Source organism: Girardinichthys multiradiatus, chromosome X (genome assembly GCF_021462225.1).
Source record: "Girardinichthys multiradiatus isolate DD_20200921_A chromosome X, DD_fGirMul_XY1, whole genome shotgun sequence".
Taxonomy (NCBI): Eukaryota; Metazoa; Chordata; class Actinopteri; order Cyprinodontiformes; family Goodeidae; genus Girardinichthys; species Girardinichthys multiradiatus.
Window position 1 is genome coordinate 27,730,114 of NC_061817.1, and position 12,436 is coordinate 27,742,549.

The window sequence follows — 12,436 nt, forward strand, 5'->3', positions numbered from 1 at the left end:
CTTAAATCCCTATCCCATTCTCTAAAAGTTGCATTCATCCCAAGTTTATCAGTCCATTCATCCATTTGTCCATTATCCATCCTTCCATCTATCAGTCTGCCATCCAACGACCCATCTCTGTACACATATGAGCCATACAATTAAATAAACGTTTGTATTTATACTAAGAACAGGCCTAAAAGGACTGAAATATCTGAGAAAGTAATTTTGACATGAACAATGTGTAAGTCACATTGCATGACAAAGGTAATAACTTATTTTCCTTTTGATGTAAGATTTAGCATATCTGCAAGACAAAGGTATCAGATTTTATTGGCTCCAAATGGTTGACTTTTAAAAAGTAGCTTAAAGTCCTTTTTTAGGTTAATTTTCTGTTCTTTCTCTGCACATCTCATGGATCTGAACTGTCTGCTGCATTTACAGACAGAGACCGTCTCTCTGCCTCTTTATTCACAACACTAACACAGGGGTGCCCACGGAGATAAAAGCGCCATGGTTTCTTAGCCCATTCCCCATGAGACTCGATGCCGATGCGCGGAGCTGAAACTATATCCTGGGGTTTTGGGGGACTTTCATCGGCCTCCAGCCACACCTCTGGGTCAGAAGCCAAGTCTCTACGGTCAAAACAGCGAGGTATATTTAGAGCCTGGCACAGCTTTGAAGGCCCGTTGCAGAGCTCTTTGTCCTTCAGTTGACGGGCTCCCTCTTGGCGTCTAGCCGCTCTCAGCTTCCTCATCGCAGATTGGCCCTGCAGGGGCTCCAGAGAGCGCAGCAGCACAGCAGCACCCTCCCCTGAATAAAAACACAGCACACAATCTGCATCAGTCAGCAAGGCACTGCTTTGTTCCTTCCTTTTTTCACTACTAACCAGTTACAAAACGGCTGACTTGCTTAACGTTGGATAAATACAGAGTTGACCTAAGCACACTGAGAAGTAAAATATAATAAATATGAATATGTATAGGCGTACTGCCTTGGAATTAGGCCCTGTTGGTCTATAGTAAATGTACCTTCACTGGAAACATTCATGCAAAGATAAATCCCATAGATTGGATACACGTAGATTGTACCCGGCTTCATGAACATGGCGGTGTTCCTCTCAGTGCGTTTGCCCCCTGCTGAGTGTGAGGCTTTGTCCTCCCCTCCAAGATATGCTTCAGTTTCCACTATCCTCCCTCGTAGCTCAGACCCGTCTGCACACCTGCGGACCAGCACCTGCAGGGAAAAGTCTCATTTTATTAAATTTTTTATCAGAAATGAATAGGCTGAGTGTTTTAATTCAATGTTTTTGTCCTTCAACAATTAAGTATTGGTATCTTTGTGACCTAAAACCGGATGTGGGGTATTTTATTTTAATAGTATATTCTGTTATCCCAATACCATAAGGCAACCAGACCCACCATGCTGTATAGCTACCAGGACAGTTAAGAATTGTGTGGTGTCAGTAGGTGAGGGCATTGAGATATATATATATATATATACACACACATGCTGCTCAAAAAAAATAAAGGGAACACTTAAACAACACAATACAGGTCCTTCTCAAAATATTAGCATATTGTGATAAAGTTCATTATTTTCCATAATGTCATGATGAAAATTTAACATTCATATATTTTAGATTCATTGCACACTAACTGAAATATTTCAGGTCTTTTATTGTCTTAATACGGATGATTGTGGCATACAGCTCATGAAAACCCAAAATTCCTATCTCACAAAATTAGCATATCATTAAAAGGGTCTCTAAACGAGCTATGAACCTAATCATCTGAATCAACGAGTTAACTCTAAACACCTGCAAAAGATTCCTGAGGCCTTTAAAACTCCCAGCCTGGTTCATCACTCAAAACCCCAATCATGGGTAAGACTGCCGACCTGACTGCTGTCCAGAAGACCACTATTGACACCCTCAAGCAAGAGGGTAAGACACAGAAAGAAATTTCTGAACGAATAGGCTGTTCCCAGAGTGCTGTTTCAAGGCACCTCAGTGGGAAGTCTGTGGGAAGGAAAAAGTGTGGCAGAAAACGCTGCACAACGAGAAGAGGTGACCGGACCCTGAGGAAGATTGTGGAGAAGGGCCGATTCCAGACCTTGGGGGACCTGCGGAAGCAGTGGACTGAGTCTGGAGTAGAAACATCCAGAGCCACCGTGCACAGGTGTGTGCAGGAAATGGGCTACAGGTGCCGCATTCCCCAGACCTGGGCTACAGAGAAGCAGCACTGGACTGTTGCTCAGTGGTCCAAAGTACTTTTTTCAGATGAAAGCAAATTCTGCATGTCATTCGGAAATCAAGGTGCCAGAGTCTGGAGGAAGACTGGGGAGAAGGAAATGCCAAAATGCCAGAAGTCCAGTGTCAAGTACCCACAGTCAGTGATGGTCTGGGGTGCCGTGTCAGCTGCTGGTGTTGGTCCACTGTGTTTTATCAAGGGCAGGGTCAATGCAGCTAGCTATCAGGAGATTTTGGAGCACTTCATGCTTCCATCTGCTGAAAAGCTTTATGGAGATGAAGATTTCATTTTTCAGCATGACCTGGCACCTGCTCACAGTGCCAAAACCTCTGGTAAATGGTTTACTGACCATGGTATCACTGTGCTCAATTGGCCTGCCAACTCTCCTGACCTGAACCCCATAGAGAATCTGTGGGATATTGTGAAGAGAACGTTGAGAGACTCAAGACCCAACACTCTGGATGAGCTAAAGGCCGCTATCGAAGCATCCTGGGCCTCCATAAGACCTCAGCAGTGCCACAGGCTGATTGCCTCCATGCCACGCCGCATTGAAGCAGTCATTTCTGCAAAAGGATTCCCGACCAAGTATTGAGTGCATAACTGTACATGATTATTTGAAGGTTGACGTTTTTTTGTATTAAAAACACTTTTCTTTTATTGGTCGGATGAAATATGCTAATTTTGTGAGATAGGAATTTTGGGTTTTCATGAGCTGTATGCCAAAATCATCCGTATTAAGACAATAAAAGACCTGAAATATTTCAGTTAGTGTGCAATGAATCTAAAATATATGAATGTTAAATTTTCATCATGACATTATGGAAAATAATGAACTTTATCACAATATGCTAATATTTTGAGAAGGACCTGTATAACTCCAAGTAAATCAAACTTCTGTGAAATCAAACTGTCCACTTAGGAAGCAACACTGATTGACAATCAATTTCACATGTTGTTGTGTAAATGAAAAAGACAACAGGAGGAAATCTTTGGCGATTAGCAAGACACACTCAATAAAGGAGTGGTTCTGCAGGTGGGGACCACAGACCACTTCTCAGTACCTATGCTTTCTGGCTGATGTTTTGGCCACTTTTGAATGTTGGTGGTGCTTTCACACTCGTGGTAGCATGAGACGGACTCTACAACCCACACAAGTGGCTCAGGTAGTGCAGCTCATCCAGGATGGCACATCAATGCGAGCTGTGGCAAGAAGGTTTGCTGTGTGTGTCAGCGTAGTGTCCAGAGCCTGGAGGCGCTACCAGGAGACAGGCCAGTACACCAGGAGACGTGGAGGAGGCCGTAGGAGGAGAACAACCCAGCAGCAGGACTGCTACCTCCGCCTTTGTGCAAGGAGGAACAGGAGGAGCACTGCCAGAGCCCTGCAAAATGACCTCCAGCAGGCCACAAATGTGCATGTGTCTGCACAAACGGTTAGAAACCGACTCTATGAGGATGGTATGAGGGCCCGACATCCACAAATGAGGGTTGTGCTCACAGCCCAACACCGTGCAGGACGCTTGGCATTTGCCAGAGAACACCAGGATTGGCAAATTCGCCACTGGTGCCCTGTGCTCTTCACAGATGAAAGCAGGTTCACACTGAGCACATGTGACAGATGTGACAGAGTCTGGAGACACCGTGGAGAGCGATCTGCTGCCTGCAACATCAATCAGCATGACTGGTTAGGCAGTGAGTCAGTAATGGTGTGGGGTGGCATTTCTTATGTGCTCGCCAGAGGTAGCCTGACTGCCATTAGGTACCGAGATGAGATCCTCAGACCCCTTGTGAGACCATATGCTGGTGCGGTTGGCCCCGGGTTCCTCCTAATGCAGGACAATGCTAGACCTCATGTGGCTGGAGTGTGTCAACAGTTCCTGCAAGATGAAGACATTGAAGCTATAGACTGGCCCGCCCGTTCCCCAGACCTGAATCTGATTGAGCACATCTGGAACATCATGTCTCGCTCCATCCGCCAACATCACGTTGCACCACAGACTGTCCAGGAGTTGGCGGATGCTTTAGTCCAGGTCTGGGAGGAGATCCCTCAGGAGACCATCCACCATCTCATCAGGAGCATGCCCAGGTGTTGTAGGGAGGTCATACAGGCATGTGGAGGTCACACACAATACTGAGCCTCATTTTGACTTGTTTTAAGGACATTACATCAAAGTTGGAGTTTTTCACTTTAATTTTGTGTGTGACTCCAAATCCAGGCCTCCATTGGTTAATAAATTTGATTTCCATTGATGACTTTTGTGTGATTTTTGTTGTCAGCATTTTCAACTTTGTACAGAACAAAGTATTCAATGAGAATATTTCATTCATTCAGATCTAGGATGTGTTATTTGAGTGTTCCCTTTATTTTTTTGAGCTGTGTGTTTGTGTGTGTGTGTGTATGGTTAAAATATTCATACATTTAGCTTCATTGGTAAGTAATGTGGTGTTTCTTCCCATTTAGACATATAAAACAAATACTGAGAAGCTTCTCAAAAATTGCTGAGCTGCTCTGGAAAAGGTTGATGCAGAAGCGCGCCGTAAAAAACGGCAAAACAAAATTAAGACATATTTCACAGGTACCTTGCCGAGGAATGCTTTAGCCAAACTGATGCAAGGCTGACTGTAAAAATCCTGCTCCAGTCTGCGCCGAGGCTCGCCGTTGAAATAATGGCTTCGCTCCGGCTCGAACCTCTGGACAGATTCACATGGAACCGACTGACTGGTGACCTTTGCAGAAGCTCTACGATTCCGTTCAGACTTGGTTCTAAGTAACACCAAGTCCGACTCTTTATGTGTAACAGCGGCAGTAGCTACTGCCAGGTCCTGGACTTTTCTTTTTCTGCCTGCCATAGTCGTTGCTTATATTACAGCGGACCTTGAGCTTTAATATAGTTAAGTATTTTTATGCACTCAATAGCTTACGCATTTCAAAACATTAATTTTAATATTGGCTGTTCTGGTGACTGCGCTTGCTCTGACATCCAGGAAGTGAATGTGTGTTTCTTAAAGGGACCGCTCAACAATTTAGGTCGAAATTTGGGAGTTGTAGCTCTTTTCTGGGATTCGCTAAGTTGACCAGGGCCGACACTATTGATCCCCAAACGGCTTCTGCTACTTTTATCCTTTATATTTAAGCTAGTGATGTCAAAATGAGGCTTTTTGAAGCATAGAATCATTTTGAACCATTGTGTCATAAAGTGATTCACTACCCGAAGCTTCATTCAATTCCCTTGGGTGACATCTACTGGCAGTAGTGATTGTTGCACCAAATGAAGCCCTGCGAATGTGATGCACCTCTTGTGTAAATGATAGCACTTATGTATGTATATATGCGTGTTGTACATATGTGTTTTTAGCAACCCATTAAAGATTCTGAGTAATTAACTCATGAAAAAATAATCATTTAAAAACAATGTGAACTGTAGGGGATTAGAGATGAAAAATAGCCATTAGGCTAATTCTGGCTTCCTAAACTTGAATTGTCATTTGTTTTATGAAATTCCACTGTCCCATTTTAAATAAATGACAAGAAAAATAAATAAATAAATGAATGAAGTGAAATTTTTTGATTTGTCATTCATATCCATCCAGGACTTATACAGGTCTAGGGTCAGGAAAAGAGCTGCAAAAATCTCTGCAGACCCTGCACACCCTGCACATAAACTGTTTAGAGTTTTACCTTCAGGCCGTCGCTACAGAGCACTGTTTACTAAAACCAGCTGCCACAGAGACTGTTTCTTCCTTAAATACACTGAATCGCAGCAGATGTTTGAAACTCCGCTAGTCAACTCAAAGCAGTCAGCTGACTCGGTCTGAATGAAGCAGTGAAGTGGTTCACACGACATAGGGGACGTCACATGAATCAAGCTCTGGCCCACTGCTTCACCAAATAACTACCCTGTCGAGTTTGAAGCGTGCTTTGAAGCCTCGGTGTTAGGGGTGAGATCACTAATTTAAGCCATGATTCTAGTATCTAATTTGTGGCCAGGTATGCATGTGGAGAATGAGACCCCAAATACCTTGATCTTCTTTACTTTACTTTCCTTTATCATACCACTGCAATGTAGTATTTTTTGGAGAGACAGCAAGCACAAATTGAGCTCGGCCCTGCTGATTTTTTGTCATCATGTAAAGCACTGACTTGTCTTGTTGCTGAAATGTGCTATACAGATAAACTTGCCTCGCCTCAACAAGGCTATTTTTTGTCTTTTTAATTGTAACTTAGCACAGTTCACGGTGATAAAGTGAAAATAATTCTAATAATGAAAATTTTCTTCTAACAAAAAACTTTTAACAGAAAACTTTAGCTATGTCATACAAATAGTCACCAATATTTCCCCTGGAGAACAAAATCTGGTTTTTGCTGTGCAGTCTCACATTCTGGCACATGGTTCTGTAGACACTCATATTCATTTCTGACTAGTCTCTCTGACCAGCTTCAATAGCATTGAAGCTATTGCCTTTAGGTTACACAAGAAGTTCCTATGCTAAAAACACAACATCGACCTCATGATGTTTTCAAAGTCACTGCAATTAAAATTGTCTTCTTAATGGGTCATGGGTCAGTCACAACTTTTTTTTTCTTTTTGCTCCTCTTGGTTTGTTTGTTGCTGTTTTTATAGCAGGAATATGTGCGAATGAGTGCAGTTTTAGTGTAGATTTGACCATATTAAAATACACCATTGAGTATACACAGAAAATAAGAGAAACTAACCCATTTAAAACCTATGGAGGTAACTGTGGCTCAGTGGAACGAGCAATCGTCTTGAACTATGAAAGTTGTGGGTTTGATTCCTGCTTCCTCCTGCCATATGTTGATATGTCCCTGTGCAAGGCATTTAACTCTAGTTACTGTGTATGAATGTGTGTACGACTGGGTGAATGTAGCTCTATCTCTTAAAGAATGTTATGATGTTGTTCGTGTTGGAATAGTTAAATATAGGTCCTTCTCAAAATATTAGCATATTGTGATAAAGTTCATTATTTTCCATAATGTAATGATGAAAATTTAACATTCATATATTTTAGATTCTTTGCACACTAACTGAAAAATTTCAGGTCTTTTATTGTCTTAATACGGATGATTTTGGCATACAGCTCATGAAAACCCAAAATTCCTATCTCACAAAATTAGCATATCATTAAAAGGGTCTCTAAACGAGCTATGAACCTAATCATCTGAATCAACGAGTTAACTCTAAACACCTGCAAAAGATTCCTGAGGCCTTTAAAACTCCCAGCCTGGTTCATCACTCAAAACCCCAATCATGGGTAAGACTGCCGACCTGACTGCTGTCCAGAAGGCCACTATTGACACCCTCAAGCAAGAGGATAAGACACAGAAAGAAATTTCTGAACGAATAGGCTGTTCCCAGAGTGCTGTATCAAGGCACCTCAGTGGGAAGTCTGTGGGAAGGAAAAAGTGTGGCAGAAAACGCTGCACAACAAGAAGAGGTGACCGGACCCTGAGGAAGATTGTGGAGAAGGGCCGATTCCAGACCTTGGGGGACCTGCGGAAGCAGTGGACTGAGTCTGGAGTAGAAACATCCAGAGCCACCGTGCACAGGCGTGTGCAGGAAATGGGCTACAGGTGCCGCATTCTCCAGGTCAAGCCACTTTTGAACCAGAAACAGCGGCAGAAGCGTCTGACCTGGGCTACAGAGAAGCAGCACTGGACTGTTGCTCAGTGGTCCAAAGTACTTTTTTCGGATGAAAGCATATTCTGCATGTCATTCGGAAATCAAGGTGCCAGAGTCTGGAGGAAGACTGGGGAGAAGGAAATGCCAAAATGCCAGAAGTCCAGTGTCAAGTACCCACAGTCAGTGATGGTCTGGGGTGCCGTGTCAGCTGCTGGTGTTGGTCCACTGTGTTTTATCAAGAGCAGGGTCAATGCAGCTAGCTATCAGGAGATTTTGGAGCACATCATGCTTCCATCTGCTGAAAAGCTTTATGGAGATAAAGATTTCATTTTTCAGCACGACCTGGCACCTGCTCACAGTGCCAAAACCACTAGTAAATGGTTTACTGACCATGGTATCACTGTGCTCAATTGGCCTGCCAACTCTCCTGACCTGAACCCCATAGAGAATCTGTGGGATATTGTGAAGAGAACGTTGAGAGACTCAAGACCCAACACTCTGGATGAACTAAAGGCTGCTATCGAAGCATCCTGGGCCTCCATAAGACCTCAGCAGTACCACAGGCTGATTGCCTCCATGCCACGCCGCATTGAAGCAGTCATTTCTGCAAAAGGATTCCCGACCAAGTATTGAGTGCATAACTGTACATGATTATTTGAAGGTTGACGTTTTTTGTATTAAAAACACTTTTCTTTTATTGGTCGGATGAAATATGCTAATTTTGTGAGATAGGAATGTTGGGTTTTCATGAGCTGTATGCCAAAATCCTCCGTATTAAGACAATAAAAGACCTGAAATATTTCAGTTAGTGTGCAATGAATCTAAAATATATGAATGTTAAATTTTCATCATGACATTATGGAAAATAATGAACTTTATCACAATATGCTAATATTTTGAGAAGGACCTGTATAGCTCAGAATTTGAGCATGAACCAGTTCAGTTTTAATCCCTGAGTTGATATTGCACAGTGCTGTATAAAGTACTATTTAAATCATTTTACCAATAATTGTTTTCATTTTGATAAAAAAAGAAAGATTTGACAACTGGGTTGTAGTACGGTATAAATTATTCAGGTACAGTTTTAAGAGAATAAATGTCTTATTAGTCTTCAGTGAATTTACCACAACACTTGACACATATAAATACAAAAAGGCAAAGTATAAAACACAGTTAGGCTATAAATAAGTATCTGCATACTTATTCAATTTCTGTTCTCCTTTCTGCTTATAAAACACTGTGTTGGTTGCAGTCAAATTTCTGATGGCATGAACCTAGTTTGTTCTATTGTTGGAAACACCCACCAGAGGAACTGACTCTTATTATTCATGTGATAACTCCAGCACATCAAGTCGGTTCATTTGGGTCACGTATGGTCCAATCTAGTGCCTAATTTAGACATTTTCTGGAATTTCTTCCTACTTGTTAGATGTGTTGGTGATAAAACCAGAGAGATCAGACTGAGATGTTTCAGACATGTAAAGAGAAAGAAAAAGAAGAAGCTTCCTGCTGCAGAATGTCTTGGTTTTGCTTTTGTTTGGTTTTTTTTTTGCGTCATTTGACTAATGACAGGATAAAAATAGAGAGAGCGTGTCCTCTGCTGCCAGCGTCCTGGAAGTGGACGGCGCCTGTTTGGCCCCAAGCAGCGTTTGCCCATGTGGCTCTCAGGAACACTAATTGTGTGTGACATGGCTCTGTAACAGGAACAGGGTACGCTTTCATGAGGAAAGTACAACTTGCAAAATGGTGGCAGCACAGAGCTCAGGACAGTGTGTATTTAAACCAGCCAGAAATAGAAAAATATTTTAAATAGCTTCTTTTAGATATTGAAATGTAATTGGGGTTTTATTTATATATATACACAGGTCCTTCTCAAAATATTAGCATATTGTGATAAAGTTCATTATTTTCCATAATGTAATGATGAAAATTTAACATTCATATATTTTAGATTCATTGCACACTAACTGAAATATTTCAGGTCTTTTATTGTCTTAATACGGATGATTGTGGCATACAGCTCATGAAAACCCAAAATTCCTATCTCACAAAATTAGCATATTTCATCCGACCAATAAAAGAAAAGTGTTTTTAATACAAAAAACGTCAACCTTCAAATAATCATGTACAGTTATGCACTCAATACTTGGTCGGGAATCCTTTTGCAGAAATGACTGCTTCAATGCGGCGTGGCATGGAGGCAATCAGCCTGTGGCACTGAGGTCTTATGGAGGCCCAGGATGCTTCAATAGCGGCCTTTAGCTCATCCAGAGTGTTGGGTCTTGAGTCTCTCAACGTTCTCTTCACAATATCCCACAGATTCTCTATGGGGTTCAGGTCAGGAGAGTCGGCAGGCCAATTGAGCACAGTGATACCATGGTCAGTAAACCATTTACCAGTGGTTTTGGCACTGTGAGCAGGTGCCAGGTCGTGCTGAAAAATGAAATCTTCATCTCCATAAAGCTTTTCAGCAGATGGAAGCATGAAGTGCTCCAAAATCTCCTGATAGCTAGCTGCATTGACCCTGCCCTTGATAAAACACAGTGGACCAACACCAGCAGCTGACACGGCACGGCAAAAGTACTTTGGACCACTGAGCAACAGTCCAGTGCTGCTTCTCTGTAGCCCAGGTCAGGCGCTTCTGCCGCTGTTTCTGGTTGAAAAGTGGCTTGACCTGGGGAATGCGGCACCTGTAGCCCATTTCCTGCACAGGCCTGTGCACGGTGGCTCTGGATGTTTCTACTCCAGACTCAGTCCACTGCTTCCGCAGGTCCCCCAAGGTCTGGAATCGGCCCTTCTCCACAATCTTCCTCAGGGTCCGGTCACCTCTTCTCGTTGTGCAGCGTTTTCTGCCACACTTTTTCCTTCCCACAGACTTCCCACTGAGGTGCCTTGATACAGCACTCTGGGAACAGCCTATTCGTTCAGAAATGTCTTTCTGTGTCTTACCCTGTTGCTTGAGGGTGTCAATAGTGGCCTTCTGGACAGCAGTCAGGTCGGCAGTCTTACCCATGATTGGGGTTTTGAGTGATGAACCAGGCTGGGAGTTTTAAAGGCCTCAGGAATCTTTTGCAGGTGTTTAGAGTTAACTCGTTGATTCAGATGATTAGGTTCATAGCTCGTTTAGAGACCCTTTTAATGATATGCTAATTTTGTGAGATAGGAATTTTGGGTTTTCATGAGCTGTATGCCAAAATCATCCGTATTAAGACAATAAAAGACCTGAAATATTTCAGTTAGTGTGCAATGAATCTAAAATATATGAATGTTAAATTTTCATCATTACATTATGGAAAATAATGAACTTTATCACAATATGCTAATATTTTGAGAAGGACCTGTATATACATATGGACATATGGACATATGGACAATGAAACTGAAACACCTGTCATTTTAGTGTGGGAGGTTTCATGGCTAAATTGGACCAGCCTGGTAACCAGTTTTCATTGATTGCACATTGCACCAGTAAGAGCAGAGTGTGAAGGTTCAATTAGCAGGCTAAGAGCACAGTTTTGCTCAAAATATTGAAATGCACACAACATTATGGGTCATACCAGAGTTCAAAAGAGGACAAATTGTTGGTGCACGTCTTGCTGGCGCATCAGTGACCAAGACAGCAAGTCTTTGTGATGTATCAAGAGCCACGGTATCCAGGGTAATGTCAGCATACCACCATGAAGGACGAACCACATCCAACAGGATTAACTGTGGACGCAAGAGGAAGCTGCCTGAAAGGGATGTTCGGGTCCTAACCCGGATTGTATCCAAAAAACATAAAACCACGGCTGACCAAATCACGGCAGAATTAAATGTGCACCTCAACTCTCCTGTTTCCACCAGAACTGTCCGTCGGGAGCTCCACAGGGTCAATATACACAGCCAGGCTGCTAGAGCCAAACCTTTGGTCACTCATGCCAATGCCAAACGTCAGTTTCAATGGTGCAAGGAGCACAAATCTTGGGCTGTGGACAATATGAAACATGTATTGTTCTCTGATGAGTCCACCTTTACTGTTTTCCCCACATCCAGGAGAGTTACGGTGTGGAGAAGCCCCAAAGAAGCGTACCACCCAGACTGTTGCATGCCCAGAGTGAAGCATGGGGGTGGATCAGTGATGCTTTGGGCTGCCATATCATGGCATTCCCTTGGCCCAATACTTGTGCTAGATGGGTGCGTCACTGCCAAGGACTACCGGACCATTCTTGAGGACCATGTGCATCCAATGGTTCAAACATTGTATCCTGAAGGCGGTGCCGTGTATCAGGATGACAATGCACCAATACACACAGCAAGACTGGTGAAAGATTGGTTTGATGAACATGAAAATGAAGTTGAACATCTCCCATGGCCTGCACAGTCCCCAGATCTAAATATTATTGAGCCACTTTGGGGTGTTTTGGAGGAGCGAGTCAGGAAACATTTTCCTCCACCAGTATCACGTAGTGACCTGGCCACTATCCTGCAAGAAGAATGGCTTAAAATCCCTCTGACCACTGTGCAGGACATGTATATGTCATTCCCAAGACGAATTGATGCTGTATTGGTCGCAAAAGGAGGCCCAACACC

General features: G+C 42.8%; 1 protein-coding gene across 2 annotated transcripts; it reads right to left on the reverse strand.

Annotated features, from left to right (window-relative positions):
* Positions 1–287: 287 nt before the first annotated feature.
* Positions 288–5,221, reverse strand: LOC124863235 (DNA-3-methyladenine glycosylase-like). Of its 2 annotated transcripts, none has more exons than XM_047357537.1 (3): positions 4,809–5,221; positions 1,071–1,215; positions 288–792 (listed from the first exon to the last, which is right to left on the reverse strand). In XM_047357537.1, exons 1-3 carry the CDS (start codon positions 5,076–5,078, stop codon positions 392–394), a joined length of 816 nt encoding a protein of 271 aa, XP_047213493.1. In that variant the 5' UTR covers positions 5,079–5,221; the 3' UTR covers positions 288–391. The 2 variants fall into 2 exon arrangements, with proteins under 2 accessions (XP_047213493.1, XP_047213492.1); XM_047357536.1 differs by having other exon boundaries at positions 1,011–1,215.
* Positions 5,222–12,436: the final 7,215 nt, after the last annotated feature.